Source organism: Poeciliopsis prolifica, unplaced genomic scaffold, assembly GCF_027474105.1.
Source record: "Poeciliopsis prolifica strain line A6 unplaced genomic scaffold, Auburn_PproV2 SCAFFOLD026, whole genome shotgun sequence".
NCBI classification, from domain to species: Eukaryota; Metazoa; Chordata; class Actinopteri; order Cyprinodontiformes; family Poeciliidae; genus Poeciliopsis; species Poeciliopsis prolifica.
Window position 1 is genome coordinate 7,302,777 of NW_026562401.1, and position 20,895 is coordinate 7,323,671.

General features: G+C 42.4%; 1 protein-coding gene across 1 annotated transcript; it reads left to right on the top strand.

Moving 5' to 3' along the window:
* The first annotated feature begins 319 nt into the window (after window positions 1-319).
* megf8 (multiple EGF-like-domains 8) lies at window positions 320-20,785 on the top strand. Its single transcript, XM_055047646.1, has 44 exons — window positions 320-724; window positions 1,340-1,532; window positions 2,019-2,182; window positions 2,274-2,483; window positions 2,626-2,806; window positions 3,213-3,301; window positions 3,649-3,862; window positions 3,954-4,137; window positions 4,391-4,536; window positions 4,623-4,733; window positions 4,831-4,982; window positions 5,094-5,195; window positions 5,700-5,847; window positions 6,194-6,357; window positions 6,682-6,885; window positions 7,513-7,710; window positions 7,867-8,127; window positions 8,240-8,358; window positions 8,450-8,581; window positions 8,782-8,895; window positions 9,036-9,119; window positions 9,366-9,605; window positions 9,741-9,925; window positions 10,034-10,247; window positions 10,341-10,581; window positions 10,700-10,832; window positions 10,937-11,187; window positions 11,366-11,476; window positions 11,579-11,697; window positions 11,823-12,060; window positions 12,154-12,325; window positions 12,506-12,669; window positions 12,755-12,890; window positions 12,972-13,203; window positions 13,288-13,414; window positions 13,490-13,700; window positions 14,717-14,931; window positions 15,013-15,208; window positions 15,318-15,486; window positions 16,094-16,286; window positions 16,386-16,556; window positions 16,663-16,787; window positions 17,592-17,721; window positions 17,833-20,785. Exons 1-44 carry the CDS (start codon window positions 701-703, stop codon window positions 19,327-19,329), a joined length of 8,664 nt encoding a protein of 2,887 aa, XP_054903621.1. The 5' UTR covers window positions 320-700; the 3' UTR covers window positions 19,330-20,785.
* Window positions 20,786-20,895: the final 110 nt, after the last annotated feature.

The following is a 20,895-nucleotide window of genomic DNA, read 5'->3' on the forward strand; positions in this document are numbered from 1 at the left end:
GACTGCAGAGGATTAATGAGTATCGAAGTAAAGAAAAGTTATTACAAATGCATGCCACAATTTCAAGATATTTTTTGTGAAATAACTGAAATAAATAGATGTTTAGTCTTATCAATAAATCCAAGACAGTGTCATAAACAAACTGCTCTCGACTCACTGTGTGGCTCTTTGTTGCACAACTTAATCTGACCTTTTAAAAACTAAACGTTGCTTAATCCATTAAATCCCTTGTTAATGCAGTGAACAAGGCTTCTGTCCAGATGTTGAACGTTGTCCTCCATCTCCACTGGATGGCAGTGCTTTTACAAGCAACCTGCAGCTCAGTCTTTGTGCTGGAAACCTCTGGCCACAGCTACCCAGCCATAAATACCAAAACAATGGCACTGAGCTCTATACCAGGCGGCTGACAGGGTAAAGGCGTTTAAAAACGTAGTGTGGGTTTGTGGTGGAGATGTTCCATAGCCGGGCGATTGGCTTCCCTTACAGAAGAGCATCGAATATCATAACAACGTAATTACTGCAAGGGTTCTCTGCGGCCACTGACGCATCTGGATTTAACAGAGCTCCGTGTTGCAGCCTCTATTCTCTGCAGCGATATACGCTCCGCTGCGGTTAGCCAGTCGAGCTAGTTTCGCCAAAAAGGACAGGTCGACTCATGCGGCTGCTTGCCTTATAATACCCTTCGACAATGTAACTCATTATGCAATCAAAGAGACGGGAACTGGTAAGTATGGTCTTAAAAATTTTATAATCAACGCGAAGACGGCCCCTGGTAATTAACGGTTTTCTGTCGGCTAGCTTAGCAACACCTTTCCCGATAGCCTTGTTATGATAGTCTCCAGAGTTCTTCCTTTTTAGAAATCCTTTTCATGAACCCTTCTCTCTGTTTTATGGGTAAAATTTGTGCAGTGGAGGGAGGTGTGAGGCTTCTCGTTGCGTTTTTGTTTGTTTTTAGCCCGTTATAGCCGTTGTTGCATCTAGGGTTAGCATGTAGCTACATAAAAATAGTTTTTTTTTCCTCCAGAAGCCTGTGCGTCTTGAAGAGCAAATATGGGAGTTTGTTCGTATATTTTTGTGAATGCCAGAGTAATGCTGAGCGTTCTGACGCAAACTGATATCCGGCAAAATTATCGGCAAAATTGCGCAATCAAGACGGTGTTTTCAGGACCCCTTTAAATATTTCACACCTCATATTTGATGATGGCTTTCATTTGTCAGCTGTCTTATCCAGACTTAAGTTTGTGGTGGATCGTGATCTTTATCAAGGAAATCTAAATCCAAACTTACTGTATGTGTATCATGTTTTGATAGAAATTAAAACAAGGCATTCTCCTTTCAGGCAGTGCCAGAGATGGCCTCCCCTTTTCCTGTCTCCGTTGTCATTCTGGTGGTCCTCCTGTCAGCTGAGTCACCTGTGTGCCAGGCAGGGGACTGCAAGGGCCACAGGCAGGTGCTGAGGGGGCTTCCCGGTTATGTGACTGACGGACCGGGAAACTACTCTGTTAATGGGAACTGCGAGTGGCTTATCAAAGGTAGAGTTGATGCAAATTGTTGTGCTTATCAGTCACATTACACACTCCATAGGAAAAGGTAATCATAGACCTAGAACTGTTTCAAATTTTGAGACATTACAGCTTAATTTTGATATTTATGTGATGGAGGCATTCACAATGGATGAAGGAAGTGAAGAACAGAGTGATTTGTGGAAGAAACCCTGTTTGTTCCTGCAAAAATACTTACAATGTTGCAGTTTAGATCAAAGCCTATTCATGTTAGTATGACCCAAAGGTCTAGACCTAAATCCAGTTGAGAACCTGTTCCATACAATACATCAACAGGCCAGACTTCTCAGATTTTTATTTGTAAACAAAAAAAAAAAAGAATCTTGTATTAATTTTTTAATTGTGATGCTTGTGGTTGTGTTTTTTGGGTTGTGGGTTGGATGTGGTGGAAGCGTTCATGCAAGACTCTTACATTACCAAGTATTAGACTGAGCAATATTTTCTTCTCTCTCTCAGCTCCCAGCAACGGTCATCGAATTGTGTTAAATTTCACCTTTATGGACACAGAGTGTACCTACGACTATCTGTTTGTGTACGATGGCGACTCCTATCAAAGCCCACTTCTTGCCAGTCTGAGTGGAAACTCTTTGCCTGAACCCATTGAGGCTAAATCTGGCAAGGTAACTGAATAGAAATAACATGTTATTTGCTGGGATTCTTTTTTTATACAGATGTAGCAGATGTTAACATATGTTTGTTTTCTTCTTCCAGATGCTTATTCACCTCTTCAGTGATGCTAATTACAACCTTTTGGGCTTCAATGCAACATACACCTTCTCTGTTTGTCCTGGAGCCTGTGGCGGCCATGGGCGCTGTGATTCCTCTACATCCAAGTGCCACTGTCACCAGGGTTGGGGCGGAGCATCATGTACAGCTCCTCTGTGTTCCCAGGCTTGTTCTTTGAATGGACAATGTGACAAGGTAAGAAGAAAGCACATGATTTTATGACCACTCTAACAACCTCTTATTAGCCAATTCTTCAATTGTATTCAGTGAAAAAGTCTAAAGTAAATCCTTCTGTTTTTATGACTTTAAATGTTTCGTATTTCTGGTTTTGTTTCAGAAAGGAGAACGTTGTCAGTGTAACCCTGGCTTCCTTGGCCACAGCTGTCAGCTGGGTCTCCGTGATGATAAGGGGCCGGGACAGTGGTGGCGTGTGAGTGAGGGAAACCCCAACGCACCTCCAAGGACAGGCTCTGCTGGCGCGTACCTGTCCTCTACTGGAGCCATGTATTTGTTTGGAGGTTGGTGCAACCCACTGCCACTGTTCATTAATTGGAATTAAATATTTACAGAGAGCAAATTCTGCTTTTGCTCACTATTTTTTCACAGGCTTTTAAGTTACTTGTCTTCTACTGTTTCTTCATTCTTACCTTTATTATAGTTTCACTTGAATCACAGATTATGTCTTAAATATTGTGTTAAGCATTGATATTTTGCAATATCTAAATCTTTGTTTTAGGTGTTTGTCCTGTTTGTAGTATACAGTCATATTTAATTATTGAGAATATTCATGTTCATTTATTTCAGTAACTTCATTCACTAAGTGAACATTAAGGCTTGTTTTTAATATGAAAAACAAACCTAATGAGAACTTATAATTTTCACTGTTAGAAATTTATTTTCATACTTTTTTTCTTCTATGTGCAGGATTTGATCTGAACAGAGCTCTTGGTGACTTGATCAAGTACAATTTCACTTCCAACCAATGGGAAAGCAGATCTTATGGTCATTCCCCTGTAAGTGCTTTTTTAATATGTAAACATTAAATATTTCAAAAGAGACTATTTAACAATGCATTTTAAAATCTGTCTTACATGTGATATTTTGTTTTTTAAAATCATGATTATCATCTTTAGTGTAAAGTGATCCATCATTAATATGCACCTTGATGTCTCTTTAATTGAACAGACTAAATGCTTTGTGAACAAAGGTGAACATGAGCTCTCCATAAATAATCCAATAATAAACTAAACTTAATTGCATTCAAATAAAAAAATGTATGTACGATCAAGCAAAAGCTGATAGAACGTCTGCATGAAATGTTTGAATTTTTTTTTCTCATTTTTAAACTCTCCTCTGTAAGCTGGCTCGTCACTCCCACACTGCTGTACAGTACATGGGTAATATGGTTATCTTTGGAGGAGAACTTGCTAATGGATCCCTGGCCAGTGACGTCTGGATGTACCGGCCTGTCCAGGATGATTGGCAACAACTCGGTTTCTCCCACTCACGCGGCGCTCCCAAACTGGCCAATCATGCTGCAGCAGTCGTCGACACCTATCTCTACATTTTTGGCGGTGAGGACAATATCCCTGCCTCACATTGCTGTGTGTGCTGAAATTGAGATTATATTTTGAGAAATACATCTTACCTCTGCCGTTGCACCAGGTCGCACTGAGGAGGACATGTTTTCCTCGACTCTGTATCGCTTCGGTTTACACGGTTCAGGACGATGGGAAACAGTTCAGCCCACCGGTGGGAAACCCCCTGCCTCTGCTGGCCACTCTATGGTGTTCCACAGCCCATCCAGGACTTTGTTGGTCTACGGAGGCCACAGGCCGACGACTGCAAGGTACACACCTCCTCATATGCGCTTGGCATTATTTTAAATTTTATTAAGGAGTAAGAGAAAAGTAGAACTGCTACCAGCAACCTTTCATATTCAAAATTTTGTCAAAATTAGTGTGTATTTTTCAAGTTAAAGTAAAAAAGAACAACAACTAAGCATCGCATTGAATTCTCGCATTGATTATTAAGCAACATGATAAACCGATATTAAACCACAAAGAATAGCTGTGCTTAATCATTTTGTAAATTTTCTTAAGGTTCAGCGTGCGGGTCAACAACACCGACGTTTTCCACGTGGACAGGCGGTTTTGGACATCCTTCCGTTCCCGTTTTCCAACCACTGGGCCCAGAGAGAGAGCTTTCCACACTGCCACGGTCATTGGAAACTACATGGTGGTCTATGGTGAGAAAGAGTACAATTAGGAAACATGAAATAGTTTGATTTGAGCTTCTTTTGTATTCATTTAGCTTTTTGCCCTTTTTCACCAGGTGGAAATGTGCATATTCATTACCAGGAAGAGAAATGCTATGATGAGGAAATCTTTTTCTATCATTTGGGCTGCCACCAATGGGTGTCTTCTGGGGAGAGATGGTCATCCAGTCAGTAACTCTGTTTTTTTCCTCTCTTCTTTTCTTCCTATAGGCTTTTACCACCTGTGGACATTTATTGCATGCATTTTTTTGTATTTTTCCTAAGATGGTGAAGCTGTGAGGGGGCGGTATTCACATGTTGCAGCAGTGATGGAAGGACGTGTGCTGCTGGTTGCTGGTGGTTACAGCGGTGTTTCCCGGGGAGATCTTGTGGCTTACAAAGTGCCGCTCTTTGTTAGTAGTGATCAAGGCGACAGGGTGAGTCAAAGTGCTCGACAGCAAATTAATATAGAGTAATATGAAGTAAAAACTGGAGAGAAACAGAATGAAAAGAAAAACAACATTTAATCCAACTTCCTTTTAATGTAGGACGCTGTTTGTGCCGAGGCGCTTGATGAAAGCATGTGCCTGAAGAACCCAGAATGCAGCTGGTGTGAAGGCCGCTGTCGAGAGTACCAGCCCACCAATCCGGTAACATTTCCCTCAGAACGATTTCTGCAGTTGTTTATTTTTACAAGATTTTAACCTTTTATCAGTTGGGCCTCATTGGTGATCAGAAGACTAAATGTTAAAACATTTTTTTAAATTATTTTTGGCATCAGAAATAAGAACTCACAAAATTAAATTATCTATAAATCCATCAACCTAAACTTTGCCTTTATTTCACTTTTTATAGCTTAATATTAAGTGTAATAAAAATCAGATAAAGCAAGGAGACATAAAGTTTGACCATGGGGATAATCTCAGAGATAATCTGTACATATGTTTGATTCAACTAAATTATTAGCTCTATCAAAGAATCCAACGGGTATTTTCTTCACTCTTATGTGTTTTGATCCTTAAAATGAAATAAGAATCAGTCCAAATCATAATTAGCAGACCAGACATCAAAAAAAAAAATCTTGTTCCTCTATCTTTTTGTCTGTGAATGCTTGTCTATATTTCCTTTGTATAACATGAATTTTCTGCTCACAGTGTGGCAGCACTGGGTGCTTGGGCCTGGCTCGCTTCCTGTCCGACTGCCAGTCCTGCCTTGTGTTCAGCGGCACGCCGGCTTCCCTTGCGCGAGCCCCCGGAGAATTTGGCTGGTGTGTTCAGAACGAGTCCTGCCTGCCAGTGTCAGGTGAGACGTAAGAAGGGAGGAAGGAGGGCAGAAGAGAGGGAACTAAAAGATGTTGGGAGCTGACATGGGAGGGACGAGCCTTCTGTGTGATCGTGTTGCTCTGGTGGAGTTCAGTAACTTGACAGCGCTCAACTGTGATTGGACAGGCTGCTCAGATGCTGATTTGGCTTGTCTGTCCAATCACGGTGTATGATCACGTCATTTTACTCCCAGAAAGCACAACACACAAAAGTCACAAATTTACATTTCAGTACAGTAGTGAACTATAAGAAACTGCTGTATAATTAAAGTTTTAAGAGGTCAGATGTGTTACTTGTGTGCTGACCTCTCCCTCTCGGTCTCACAGAGCGAAGTGCGTGCCGTGTGGACCAGATCTCAGGGGCGTACGGCTGGTGGGGGGAGCGTACCCGTTTCCTAACCTCCCTCCACTCCTGTCGCACCGAGAACTATGTCCCGGGACTGCACCTGCTCACCTTCCAGCACCCCCGCAACGACTCCCAGCCTGACAAGGTACGGAGTCTAAATCTCAACTGCTCACTCTTCTGGATGTGGTTGTAACTCCTTCCCTCTCTGTTTACACCTAATCCTCCTTCCTTCCTTTGAGACTGTGACTCATCTGCTGTTCTCCAACTTTTTTTATAATAACACCTCTATAATCTATAGTTATACTGAACTCTTTTATTTTTATTTTTTTCTTTGTTTTGCATAGACATGCCTTTATCCCAAATAGTTACACACATGTGGAGCAGTTTATAGAGAATAGTGCTTCTGTTGATGTGTTTCCACTTCCACCCACCCCTCCACTATCCTCCATCCGCTTCACCCCTCCGCCAGGTATCCATCCTCCGCAGCACCAACATCATTCTTAGCCCCACCACAGAAATGGATGTGGCCCTACAGTTCAAGGGCTTCATCCACCCCCTGTGGGGAGGGCCTCCACCTGCACCTCCTCCCACAGAGACCGTCTTCATATGGGCTCGCATCCAGAGGCTCCACTTTGAGGCTCGAGTGGCATCAGGACCTAACTCCACCCAAATGGTAAGGACAACAGCTTTGGAGCCACAAATGGCTCTTAGTAAGTTTGGCTAAAAATGAAAAAGAACCAAATAAATATAATTTAGATCTAATAACAAATGCGGGTTTGTAACATTTTTTTCTTTTTCAGTTCACTCTTGCAATATTTGCATTTGAAACTTTCCATGCCACAGATCCATCCTCACTTTGCAAAATTTTATGTTTCTCTTTATTTTAAATCCTAAACGTAGAAATAAAATGGTGGTTCTTTAAAATGGTAACAAATTTCCTTATGCTTACTTCAGAGTTTCAGCACTGGCCTCATTTAACTTCTGACTTGCGTTTTATATAAAGCCCAGCTGTACAAGTGATATTTTATGAAAGCTACAGTCATATTTACATGCCTGTGTGTAGTTTTGCTCTCTTGGCTAACAACAATACTGAGCATTTCAAAAGCATTTCTATTCCTTAATGTTTTAATGTATTTTACAATTATGCACAGCTTTTTGTTGGCCTATCACATACAGTCCCATTTAAATACATTGAGGTTTGAAGTTGTAATGTAACAAAATGCAAAAATGTACGAATATGTAAACTATTCTGTTGAATTATAAAATGATAGGATTTAATTAACTTGCTGTCCAATTGAAGGAGGTGGTGGGTCGCTGGGCAGCCCAGCAGGAGAAGGAGCTGAAGCTGCTGGTCCGACCAGATGGAAATAGACTCTTCTCCAACCTGACCAGAGGGAACCATTACCTCGTTCAAGCCGAAGGCTACCTTAACAACTCTGGCTCTGGACAGACGAGTGAGATGGCCCTGATCTGGAACAGAACATTGCCTGGAGGGAGTGTAAGTACTATTAATACCTCAACTTTCATGGACCAGTAATGTTGTAAAACCTGTAACTATAGGAATGATTGTGTTTCTTGTAAAATTCTACGCAAATAAATTCCACAAGTTCATTTTGCTAAGGTAGATTAAAAACCAAATATCCTTCCCCTCCAGGAGATTTCCTTCCTGTTCCTAGAGCCGTATCGCTCTGGTTCCTGCTCGGGTTACATGTCCTGCCTGGCCTGCCTGTCTGACCAGTCGTGTGGCTGGTGTCCGTCTCTGTCCCGCTGCCTGCTGCGAGACAGCCTAGACCTGGAATACTGTCCCGAGACAGAAATGGTCGAAGGCAAAGGAGACAGTCAGCGCCATCTGCTGTTGGCACCACAGCACTGCACTCTGTGTGAGGATTACAGAGATTGCTCTGCATGTACTCAGGTATGAAACAAAATGGTACCTTACAGAACATTGCTGTTGTGGCTGACTCTTCTGCAAATATGTAGATAATTTAGATATTTTTATAATATTGCGATCTAACTTTGGCCCACAGGACCCTTACTGTGAGTGGCAGATTAACTCCAGCAAGAAAGGCGACTTTCAGTGCAGCCGTAGAGGAAGGTTGGAGGGATCCATCCGCGACTCAAACGGGTGTCCTAAAGTCTGCAACCAGTGAGCAGAAAGACTAAAATATAAATTATTGCATAATTTCATCTGGAATTTGTGATTTATCACAAATGGATTTCTACTTTTTGTTTCAAAGGAGAAATACATGCAGTGAGTGTCTGTCCAACTCCAGTCAGTGTGCATGGTGTGAATCTGCCCAAGCTTGCTTCTACTTTGCTGCCTACCTCACAAAATATCCCTACGGAGAGTGCAGGGACTGGTACGACAGGTAAAACAAAGACACTCAGCTAAAATCTTGAGCAATTGCTGGATTTACTACTCACCCAACATAATATCGAATAATGTCTTTGTAATTAGTTTCTAATTGAACGTAATTTGCGTATTTACACCTCTTCGACGCATATCTGAATATTTCGTATGTGAGATTAACTTGTGTGTTTACTGATTTGTTCTCTTCTTGATCCTCAGTGTCCATTCGGTTCCTCAATGTAAGCAGTGTTCAGCTTTAAACACGTGCACAGAGTGCCTGAGAACATTTCAGTGTGGCTGGTGTGGTGACTACAACAATCCCACAATTGGAAAGTAAGAATGGCCTATTATAAATAGGAGATGTTATTGTGAAAAAAGGATTAGATTTGTGGAAGTGGAATAGACTCTGCATTAATTTTAATCATAGGTGTGCGAAAAGTCATGTGTTTTTTGTTTTTCTGTGCTTGTTTTAGGTGTTTGAGGGGAGACTGGGCAGGAATGGATGATCCATCTGTGTATAACTGCAGTGTGGCTGTGGCTGAAGCTCGAGCTGCAAAGTAAATGAACTCATTATACTTTGATGAGTCATGTTCCAAGCTGCCTTTATCGCAGTGAAGTGTTAACCTGGAATAAGTTGTTAGAGTTCATTACTACGCTAAAAATGTCTTTTTAGTAATACTTTTTAAATATTACCAGGCTATAGTAGTTATTTTTGAAAGCAGTTCAAAATAATAACCAGAAAATTTTAATCTGTCCAGTTGTGTCTTGATATAACTTTATTTTTATTCATTTATTTTTTTTAGTCCTGAACCTCAAACTTCAGCCCCACCCAGACCCCTGGAAATGGAAATGGAGATGGAGATCTTCGATGATGAGGAGAAAGATGCAGTCTGGTCTTACCCCACATGTCCTGATGTGGAGGAATGCAGGCTGGGTCTTCATAACTGTCATCCCTTTGCTACGTGTATCAACACTCCCACCTCGTACGAGTGTCACTGTGAGAGAGGATACACCGGCGACGGCACGCTGCACTGCAACCAGACGTAAGAGTTCTGTTTAAACATAGTTTTGTTTTCTTTTTTTCTTTATCTCAATCTGATGGGTTTGGTATTTATATGATTTAAATTATGATTGAGTTTGCAAATCTAATTTCAAATCAAATTTTTCCGCTTTCCCAGCTGTTATAATGAATGCCGTGAGGGCCAGTGTAGCGGCAGCCCACGGTTTGAGTGTGAATGTTCTCTGGGCTGGACGTCCGACCCTGCCACGCTGGTTCTGAGTGGTGTTGAATGCGACGTAGACTGTGGCTGCAACTTCCACTCCACCTGTATCACTGCGCCTGGGATCTGTGATGAATGCCAGGGTGAGGCCATTATTTAGCTCATTCTATGTCTTAAACAGTTGCCAGTATTTTCCTGGCAACTTTTCAGTGTGTTCACACTTTGTTCACAGTTGTTTGCTTGTCTTTCAGACTGGACTACAGGCCCTCACTGTGAACACTGCCGTCCAGGGAGCTTCGGCTCCGCCCTGGCTGGAGGTGGCGGCTGCGTTCCTTGTGAGTGTAACGGACATGGCGACCCGCTCCAAGGCTACTGTCACAACCTGACAGGCCAGTGCTACTGCACCCACAACACTCAGGGGCCGCACTGTGAGTCCTGCCTTCCTGGGTACTATGGAGACCCTCGGTAAGAATCATTTACTTTTCATCTCTTTGTCTAAACAAAACCAATTTCATGGGATAAATACAAACTCGGCTAAATGAATATTCCCACAAACAGGAACAACGGCACATGTTACCGTCAGTGCCAGGGCCGCTCCGTCCTGTTGTCCTCCACCTCTTCCTCAACCATCCCCTTGTCTTCGTCTTTGGGATGGCGAAGTGGCACAGAAGGGAAAGGAGGACTTTCTCACTGTCTTTGGGTCTTATCTGTCACTGAGAAGCTTGGACCTTGCAAGCCCAAACAGCTCTGCCCCCCAGTAGCGCTCACGTTACACCCAGACTCCCACACTTACTGTAAAGTGAGAACCAGTGTTACTTTGTTATTAATCCACTCATGGATTAATAATTAATAATGACATTTTTGAGCTGCTGTGACATTAACTTGTGTCTTTTTAAAACATGTGCGTTATTTTGCAGAATTCTTACGTTTACGTGTTCGATGGCCTCCCTCGTTTTCTGCCCAATGGAGTCGTGCGTTCTGATCATAACCTCATTGGAGCGTTTTGCGGAACAACAAGGACTCAGCCAATCACAGTCGAGGCCACCTCAGGTAAATGTTACTCATCCCTTTTAGTGTCTAATTTTGAGTCTAATTTTGAGTAGGCACCCAATGCACCTTCAGACTTCACAACGTTGCTTGTTTATGAACACTAGGTGTGATCTCAGTCTACTTTGAAGCCAACGTCTCTTCAAACAAACCTCAAGGCTTCAATGCGTCTTTCTGGGTGCGACGTTGTCAGCAGAGCTCTGATGAGGATGAAGAGGGGTCCGCTGTGTGTGCAGGTGGAGCCCAGTGTCAGGGTGGGCTCTGCCGGTGTCCTCAAGGATCTGGGGGGCCGTACTGTGACCGACCCATGTGTCCCCAGGATTGTGGAGCAACAGAAGAAAGAGGAGTTTGTAATGTAGTAAGTTTCCTGGTGGGAACATTTTATTTTAACTTAATTAACTTTGGAGAACTGGACTAAATTTTGTTTTTACAGTTTAGATGTAGACAGTTTTGTTTCTATGTTACCATGTGAACAAATAAACTTGTTCACATTAGTCCTTGTGGATATCTAACTATCCTTATTTGCTGTACTTTAGTCTCTGGGAGTTTGTGTGTGTTCGGAAAGCTGGTCCGGCTCTGACTGCTCAGTTCTGCGGGATCCCAACAGCTTGACTTGGGAGACTCTGTTGGACACACAACTGACAATGGTAGGTCCTAAAACAAATATGATCAAAATATGTTACATTTCCAATTGGAGCAGTTCATGAATTACAAATCTATTCTGACATTCAAGCACTTCCGTTTTACAGAAACAGGCCCATAGGTTCCTGCACAGGATGGGACACTCTCTGGTAGCTGGACCTCAGGGTAACCTGTGGATGTACGGGGGGCTTTCTCTGTCAGACGGCATTCTTGGCAATGTGTACAGGTGGGATGGAATAACCTGAGATAAAATCGCAGAACTCAGAGAGGCTTAATGTTTGACTTTTTTAGGTGCTTTCTTTCCTGTCCAGTTTGTCTGTATAACAGCAAGTCCCCCTCTGTCTGGTGTAGATATTCTTTGTCGGAGCATCGTTGGACCCAGATGTTGACCAGTTCTGTAGATGACTCGGCGACTCCTAGCGCTCGCTATCACCATGCTGCTGCGCTGCTTAACACTTATGATCTGGACTCTGGAAGCCATGACGGTGGTCACAGCCTAATGTTAGTGGTAGGCGGTATCACTCAAAGTGGTGTTGCCATGGATACCTGGAGTCTCAATCTCAGCAGCTTGGTCTGGAGAGAACACAAGGTTAGCGGTTGTTTTATCATGGATTTAGAATATTTCTTTGTGCGGGGAACAAAAATGTCTAAATGAAATCCAATGTTGACCCCTGTCTGACAGAGCTCAGTGCTGCCCCCGGTGGCCGGTCACACTTTAACTGTACGTTGGGACTCCTCGGTTCTCCTGATCGGAGGCTACTCTCCTGAAAACGGTTTCAACCATCATCTGTTGGAGTTCAACCCTGATTCAGGGAACTGGACAATTGTCCCCCACACCGGAACCCCACCCACAGGTTTCATAGCTGTTATTTTTTCACATTAAATAACCATACATCCACTGATGAACCTTCCGTTTAAAATCTCAAAAGGCTCTTGTTATGAAAATGTATAGAATAGTCAAGGGAAATGTAGATGGATGTTGCTAATGTGTTTTTTTGCTCAGAAATCTGATGCTACACATTCCCTTTTGTCAGGTTTGTATGGCCACTCAGCTGTGTATCATGAGCAGACTGATGCCATCTACGTGTTTGGAGGCTATCGCTTTCATGTGGAGACAGTGGAGCCGTCAGGCGAGCTCTACAGCCTGTATTACCCCAACCTGACCTGGTCTCTCCTGGTTCCCTCACAGGGGAAAAAGGTAACAAGTTAGCCTTGTTTTTATGTTTTTATATGCGATTTGACCACCTCATGCAGTGCTGATGTATTATCTGTTTGCTTTACAGCCCCTGTCCCGTTTCTTCCACGCTGCTGCGCTGATCAAAGACACCATGGTGATTGTAGGGGGGAGGACAGAAGCAGAAGACTACAGTAATTCTGTGTCTCTGTACCAGATCAACTGCAACACCTGGATACATCCTGGTGATTCTCTTAATATTAAGCTGCTGCTTCATTTCAAAATATAATATTCTATCGACTAATAGTTTTTCATTTGTCATTCAGTTTCAGTTGTTGGAGATCCAGTCAATCGCTCTGTGTCTCTCGCGATGACAACCTGGGGTGGTCGTCTTTTCCTATCTGGTGGCTTCAATGGTGTCACGCTGGGTAGACTCCTTACTCTGACCGTGCCCTCTGACCCCTGTGCCGTCCTGCCCACACCAGAGGCTTGCAACACCACCACAGGCAGCTGTGTGTGGTGTAGGGGTACCTGCACTTCTTCTGATGCTGCAGAGAGGTAACACAGACTATAAACCAAGCTTGAAATTATCTGCAGCTACTATAATTAATGCAGCATGCCTGAAACATTAATTGTCCCCAGAATTGGCTGCCTGTTGGGACATTCCACCTGCTCCCCGACTCCTCGTCTGCCAGATCAGTGCCGCAGACTTAAGACCTGTAGCGAATGCCTTGCTCGGCATCCCAAGACTTTTTCCAGTCCGCCTCAGGTATCATACTTTATTTTACAGAATCTGATTAACAAAACATTCAGGAAACTAAAATCATTTTTTTTATTTTTCCAGTCTGCTTTACAGTGTAAGTGGTGCACAAACTGTCCAGAAGGGGCTTGCATCAGTAGCTCTGTCAGCTGTACATCGGAACATGACTGTCGCATCAACCAGAGAGAGATTTTCCTGTCCAGCAACTGCACTGAGACCAGCTGCGAGGCTTCAGACTGCCCTAAGTGTACGGCTTCTGGAAAATGCATGTGGACTCGCCAGTTCAAACGCACAGGTACACAAGCTTCATTTGACAGAAATCGCTATTTTATTTAATAGCTGTTAAACTACTGTATGCAGTAGCAGCTGTTAATATAAGCTAATTCCCAAGGGCATCTTGGTTTGAAGATGGTCTAAGCACTGGGTGGGAAAAAACTTATTAGTTGCACTTGTAACTTTTTTCTGTTGCTTTTTTGATTGTGGAATCAATGGTGAATTGGCATGAGCTACATTATGTGAAGAACTTAAAAAAAAATCAGCTATACTCTCTGGGTTGCTGTTGACATTCAAGTTTCTGACTAACAGAACCAGTAATAATTAAAAAGTCACTTTTATAAGGAGGGTTTAAAAACTAAGTGTCAATTATGCCAGAACCAGGGGTATTCAAAGTGCAGTTTGTGAGCCATTTAACATTTCAGATTGTTGTAATAATATTTTACATCTCTGGCTGCAGTTTAAGAATGGTAATAAATGGCCACTTTAAATTTCTTTGGGTGGTAAGAAATTCACAGAATAAAATCTTTATTTTCTTTATTTTACTTATTTGACTAAAATCAGGCTACCTTCTTATTGTTAAAATATTGAATGTTTGTATATATGTAGAATAATAAAAAGAAATGTTTGCATTTTTGATTTAAAAAATGTTTAAATAAGAAAAGTTTATTTTTGCAAGCAGTCTATACATTTAACATAAATTTAGCCCACATGGCAAATCATATGAACTCCTCTGATTTAAACCCCTCGAACCTCTATTAATGTTTCAATACTAACATATTTTGTGGAAGTAATAAGAAAGGTCTTACATATCTCTTTTTTTTCTTTTTTTGAAAGTACAAAAGTCATTCAGACTTGTGATACATTGACTTATTCTACATTGATTAGAGGTGCTTTTGAACACTGGTTTGTTAAACCTTTATTTGTTGAGGATATGAGGTTCCACATGTATAGCTGAATATTTGTAATTAATTCAGATTTAAGGCATTTATGTTTATGTTCTACCAAATCACTGAATGCAGTGTGTTCCTCCTTCAGGTGAAACAAGACGAATCCTGAGTGTGAACCCCACTTACGACTGGACGTGTTTCAGCTATGCGCTGCTCAACGTCTCCCCCATGCAGGTGGAGTCATCTCCGCCTCTCCCATGCCCTCCTCCATGTCACACTCTGCATAACTGCAGCCTCTGTCTGGGCTCTAGGGGCTCTGATGGGGGCTGGCAGCACTGTTTGTGGAGTATGGCGCTGCAGCAGGTAAAATCTAACAGCTTTACCTTTCTTTGATTGTGTTGAAATAATCCTAATATTCAACAAAACCGTCTTTCTATGTTTCAGTGCATGAGTCCATCTTTTGTGCCTCTTCGTTGTGAAGCGGGCCAGTGTGGCCGGCTTCTCTCTGGGGGAGACTCCTGCTCTCCAAAGTGCTCCCAGCTCACCCAGTGCTCCCAGTGCATCACCAGGCCTCAGTGTGGCTGGTGTGCTTCTGGGGGAGGCAATGGAGCTGGGCGCTGCTTACAGGGAGGAGTTGATGGTGAGAATAATTTTCAGTTGAAGAATTCAAAAAGCAATCTTTCAAGATGTTACAAAATAAGTAATGTTCAATGCAGTTTGCCTAACTGTTACTAGTGATCTCATTCCAGGTGTGAGTGAGGGTGTTTGCCCCATGAGAAACAGCACTTGGTCTTTCCTGCATTGTCCAGAGGAGGATGAGTGTGCCAACGGTCATCACCATTGCAACAGCACTCAGGACTGCCACGACTTACCTGAGGGCTACCACTGCACGTGCAAGCAGGGTTACATACTTAATGGGTAATGAACAGCTGTCAGTAAAGCTGCTGTCTCATTGTTTTTATCTTATGTGTGACAGCTTTTCTAAAAATGTATTTTTGCTCAACTTAATACATACATAGAAATACTTAGTAACCCTGAACAGGAGCACCTGGCTTATGGTTACATACTTATGGTTACATACTTTAGATCAACATTAGATTTCTTTTCTTATTTTGCTGTTTCCTTTGGTATGTTATTTTGTTTGTATTTCCTTTTAATTCCTGTAAAGCACTTTGTATTGCCTTGTTGCTGAAAATGGGTAACAATATATAAATAAAATTACCTTTACATAAAATGCACATTGTGAAACATCAAATCCTCCTATCTCAAATAAATATACAATATATTTCACATATGGCATGCCTCTGTTTTATGAAATATGCATGTCTTTGGATGTACAATATGAATGAGAAAATATGTCAGGCTGTCCTGCTGTTGGCACTAGTTCAAGGATTTGGTGTGCAGAGGTGAGAGTATTCATCAGTGCAGCATGACATTAACTTCAGGTTATAGGCTACCATACCTTGCCTTGTCGTAACCTTATATATTTAACCATATCTCAATCTCTTGTGTTTTTTCCCTTCAGGGTTTCTGGTCAGTGTGAGCCGGTGTGCGCACAGGGCTGCGTTAACGGGACCTGCGTGTCCCCGGGGGTTTGCCAGTGCCACTTTGGCTTTGTTGGGGATAACTGTTCTTCTGAGTGCAAATGCAATAAGCACAGCAACTGCACCAGCGTTGACAAACCTGATATTTGTCTGGAGTGCCACAATAACACTCAAGTAAGTGTTAATAAAAGTCTGACATCTACACACTGTCATTTTTTTATTTTTATTTTTTATGATCAGTAATGATCAATATTTTTCTTGCCTAAATTTCAGGGTATTCACTGCGAGAAATGCAAGCCTCTGTTTGTAGGCTCGGCAGTAGACGGTGGCAGCTGTCGTCCATGTCGTGACTTTTGCCGGGGAAACGGCATGGTATGTCTGTCCCGGGATCAATATAATAAAGCCCTTGAGAACCCTCATCACTTCCCTGTAGATGCCGTTGAGGTATGTTTCTGAAACTCTCCTGTCTTTTTTCTCAGTCTCTGAAAACAAATACACCAATAAGTGTTCTTACTTTTTCCTTCTCTTTGTATCCTTGAATCAAATTCAGAAATGGGTGTTTGAAGGTCCCACAGAAAATAATGCTGTGTGTGTGAATTGCCAAAACAACAGTGTTGGGGACAAGTGTGAAGGCTGCCGTCGTGGCTACTTCTTACTGAATGGGAAGTGTGAAAAGTGAGTACTGCTTGGTGCTCAAAAGACAATAGATTCACTTTTTATTACCATTAAAAAACCTCTTTCACCCCATGCTCGGAAAAAGTATTCATAGCTTTTTTAATCACATTTTCCACAAAGTTCAATAGATTTTATTAAAATTTCATGTTACAGACCAAGACAAAGTTGCTAATGACTGAAGTAAAATGTAACCCATAGTTTACAAACTTTTATTGGGGATAAAAGAATTTCTGCCTTCCTGAAGAACACTTCTTTGAAAGTCTTAATAATCTATCATTCACCTGTTTTATGATGCAGTTTACGCTCTGTTGTTTCCTTTATAGAACAGCTTAGATCACACCACATAAAAAATGTGTAATCAAGTAGCATCAAAAGGAAGTAGTTTCATGTATAATTTTTCTTTATGTATTAATTTGGAATGTAAAATCACAGTGATAGAGTATGACAGCATGACAACTTCTAAAAAACTTCAAGGGTGTTCATACTTTTACAAGGCACTCTTTAAGAAGTTTTGTTATCCATTAGAAAACATATAAGTCACGTCTCACTGTTATTATTGGTGAGTGTAATGCTGGGCCTGTCAAACATGAACATAACCTACAATGCATAAAACAGTAATTTGGGATTTCTTCAAAGCAATTTGTGGTGTTTTTCTATCTGGATTAGATGCAACCAAAAAGCTACCAAGGCAGCAGAAATCTTCTTGTGCCTAAAGACAGAAAGCTGACATGCATATGTAAAAAACAAAGAATATTTGCTCCTTTATAAATGCTATTTGTTGCAAATGTTTTCTTTTTATTGCAGATGTCAGTGTAATGGCCATGCCGACACATGTGAGCCCGATGGTAGTGGTTGCCCATGCCAAAACAACACAGAGACCTCGTCCTGCCTGAGCAGCCCTCAGAATGATCGAAAAGATTGTTACAGGCAACAAGTACGACAAATATGTTTTTGTACAAGAAGATGGAGATCTATGTCACATCTGTCCTTTTTCTGCTGTTACTGTTTATTTTTTTCTCACATTTTGTCTCGCTCTCCCATTTAGTGTGCCAAATGCAAAGACTCCTTCAACGGGAACCCAGTGAACGGGCGCCAGTGCTACCGACAGTTTAACGTGGACTCGGAGTTCTGCTTTGACCCCACGTCCCAAACAAACTGCTTCCATGACCCCACCATTCGCAACCTGCCCAAGGATCGCACCGTGTTCTTTGCTGCTCAGCCAAAGTTTACAAATGTGGACATCCGGGTCACGATTGATGTTACCTTTGGAGAAGTGGAGGTTTATGTCTCCAACTCGCACGACACCTTTATTGTAGACGTGGACCGTTACACGGGGATTCACACTATTAAGATAGAGGACGAGTCAGCAAGTCGAGGGACAGCTGCAGGGGCAGATAAAGATTCTCCTCCCTCCCCTATAAAAGTCTTCGCCAACGCCTCGTCCAACCTGGGAGGTCCCGTGCTCTCCCACAATCCCCTGCAGCTGCAAGCCAAACAGCCGGGAGCAGAGAGAGAGATCAGAGAGGAGCGAGCTGAGGGACTCATCTCCTACATCACCGTGTGGAAGCCTCAGACGGTGCTGATCGTCCGAAGAGTTCGGGACCGCGTGGTCATCACCTTTCCCCATGAGGTGCACTCTCTGAAATCCAGCCGCTTTTACATCGCTCTCAGAGGCGTGGGAACAGATGATAGACAGGGCGAGTCCCAGGGGCTGCTGTTTGTGCGACAGGACCAGGCCCACATAGACCTCTTCGTCTTCTTCTCCGTCTTCTTCTCCTGCTTTTTCCTCTTTCTGTCTGTGTGTGTCTTGTTGTGGAAGGTCAAGCAGTTCCTGGACTTCCGTCGGGAGCAGCGTCGCCACATTCAGGAGATGACCAAAATGGCTTCCAGACCCTTCGCTAAACTCACCATTTACCTTGAACCGGAGGAGCCTCAGCTCATCTACCTACCTACAGCGGGTGGCGGGGTGGGGGGCAGCACCGTATCTATCGCTCACGCCCGCACGGGCAAGTTAAGCGGCGTGGTGGTGGGCCAGAGGGGCAGAGCGGGACCGGTCTATAAACACGACCCAGGCTCCGGACCTACAGCACACCACCACCATCATCATCACCTCACCTTGAGTGGGGGAGGCAACAGCGGACAGCATCTACCACTGCACTACTTAAACACCCATCATTACGCCAGCACCACTGCAGGCACCCAGTCCTCCCATCATCACCATCCATCTACATACTCTGGCTACCAGCAGTTCTGCCGCTCTGATCCTTTCCTCTCACAGCTCATGGGCTTCTCCTACTCCTCCTTCAAGGTGGGGCCCATAACCCTAGAGCCCACAGAGGACGGTATGGCCGGGGTAGCCACCGTCCTGTTCCAGCTGCCTGGCGGTGTCTTGGCACCAAATCGTGCCTGTTTAGGCTCTGCACTAGTTACCCTGCGCCAAAATCTGCAGGAATACTGCGGCCATGGCAGTGGAGGCGGCCACCCAGGGGCGGGCGCAGGCCGCAAGGGTCTGCATCAGCACCTGACCACCATGGCAATGTAGGAACGCAATCAGCAAATAAGGAGGGAGATAAAGACAGATGTGGAAAGCCTGTAAAGTGTTTGGAATATTATCAATTACTTTTTTTGAAAGCATCTTAGCTGAAAGACAAAGTCCAAAAGAAAGTTACTGTACCGCCAGTAAAATGAGCTTTTTGAACAGAAATGTACATACACTGTATAATGAATTAAGTGTCTTATATTGTGTGATGTATTGCTCTACAATATTTCAGTGCTTCACATGACCAAGTCAGCTGTCTCTGCAATGCACTACAACTGCTACTCTACTAAATAATATTTGGGTGTCCAATCCCTAATGAGGTAGGACCACACTACAGGTGAACTCTGATTAAAAGTTATTCACCAAAAAACAGGTGTAAAAGGCAATTTAGGTCAAAATACACGCTTTGGAACCAACATGTGCTTTATGCATTAAAAAGGTGACAATCAGACAGTGTTAAATTTTATTGCAAAAACACTAAAATTGGTACAAGACAATGTGCATCATATTAATTGTCAGCCCAGTGTAGAAACCGTGTTGCTTGTGAGGCGGTTACTTTATCAGTCAATATTAGTGATTTCTAACTAACTCGATATGTGGCAGACTTGTCAGCTACCTGTTTCTGTTAAACTCTTGGGTATGGTTTTGCATATTCATTCACCTTTTCTGTTGCTTTTCGTCTTATCTGCCTTCACTTTATGCCTTTTCTGCGAGTCAGCTGGCTTACACTTGAAACTTTTGCGGTAAACGTGTCTGGTGCAGCTCCTGGAGAAAGTTAAATAATATTCTATATTTCATGTCTTGTTTTGTTCTTTTAAAGAGATGACAAGGTAATGTGTTCCACATTGGTATTCTGTTCTGTCTCTAAATTTATTTATCAAACGCCACAGTATTAGTCCATAACAATGGCAAAATTATGCTTTTGAAGCCATTGTTTTGCTTTCAAGATGTTAGTCTGACTGGTTACACAGAATGATTGTAATTGCTAACAATAACTAGTTTAAAAATGTATCTGTTAAGAACTTTGAGAAGGTATGAGTGCATTTTAAGACTGAACCACTGTTGTGTTGGCACAGATTTACTTTTCTTTCCGTTTCTTTCTTTGCACTGCATGGATCCAGCAGCCTCCTGACCAACATTACTCCATTCTTCATTAACATGTGGTAAATAAATGAACTGGCTGTGAGGCTTCTGGATTCTTACCAGATTAAGAAAAAAATAATTCTTCCATCAATTGCAAAATAGTGAAGCAAACGTTATTAATAGGGGCCCTCTGCAAATAAGCTTTCGTCTTGTAACTTTGTGCATGAATTGATTTTTGTTTACATGCTTTATTTTTGTACATAACTTATGTTGTATTTGTTCTTTTGTTTTCAAAGAAAGGGAACAGTATTGTGAAAAAAGACTGAGTAAAGATTCAGCATCCCGAGTCAGCTGAAATAAAGTTTCTGGAACATGGCTGCATTTTGTCTTTATTGCACCAAATATTTAGATCCAAGTGACTATTCAAAAAAATGTTTTGTTTTTTAATTTGTTACAAATAAAACTCTGAAACTGTGGCATGCATTT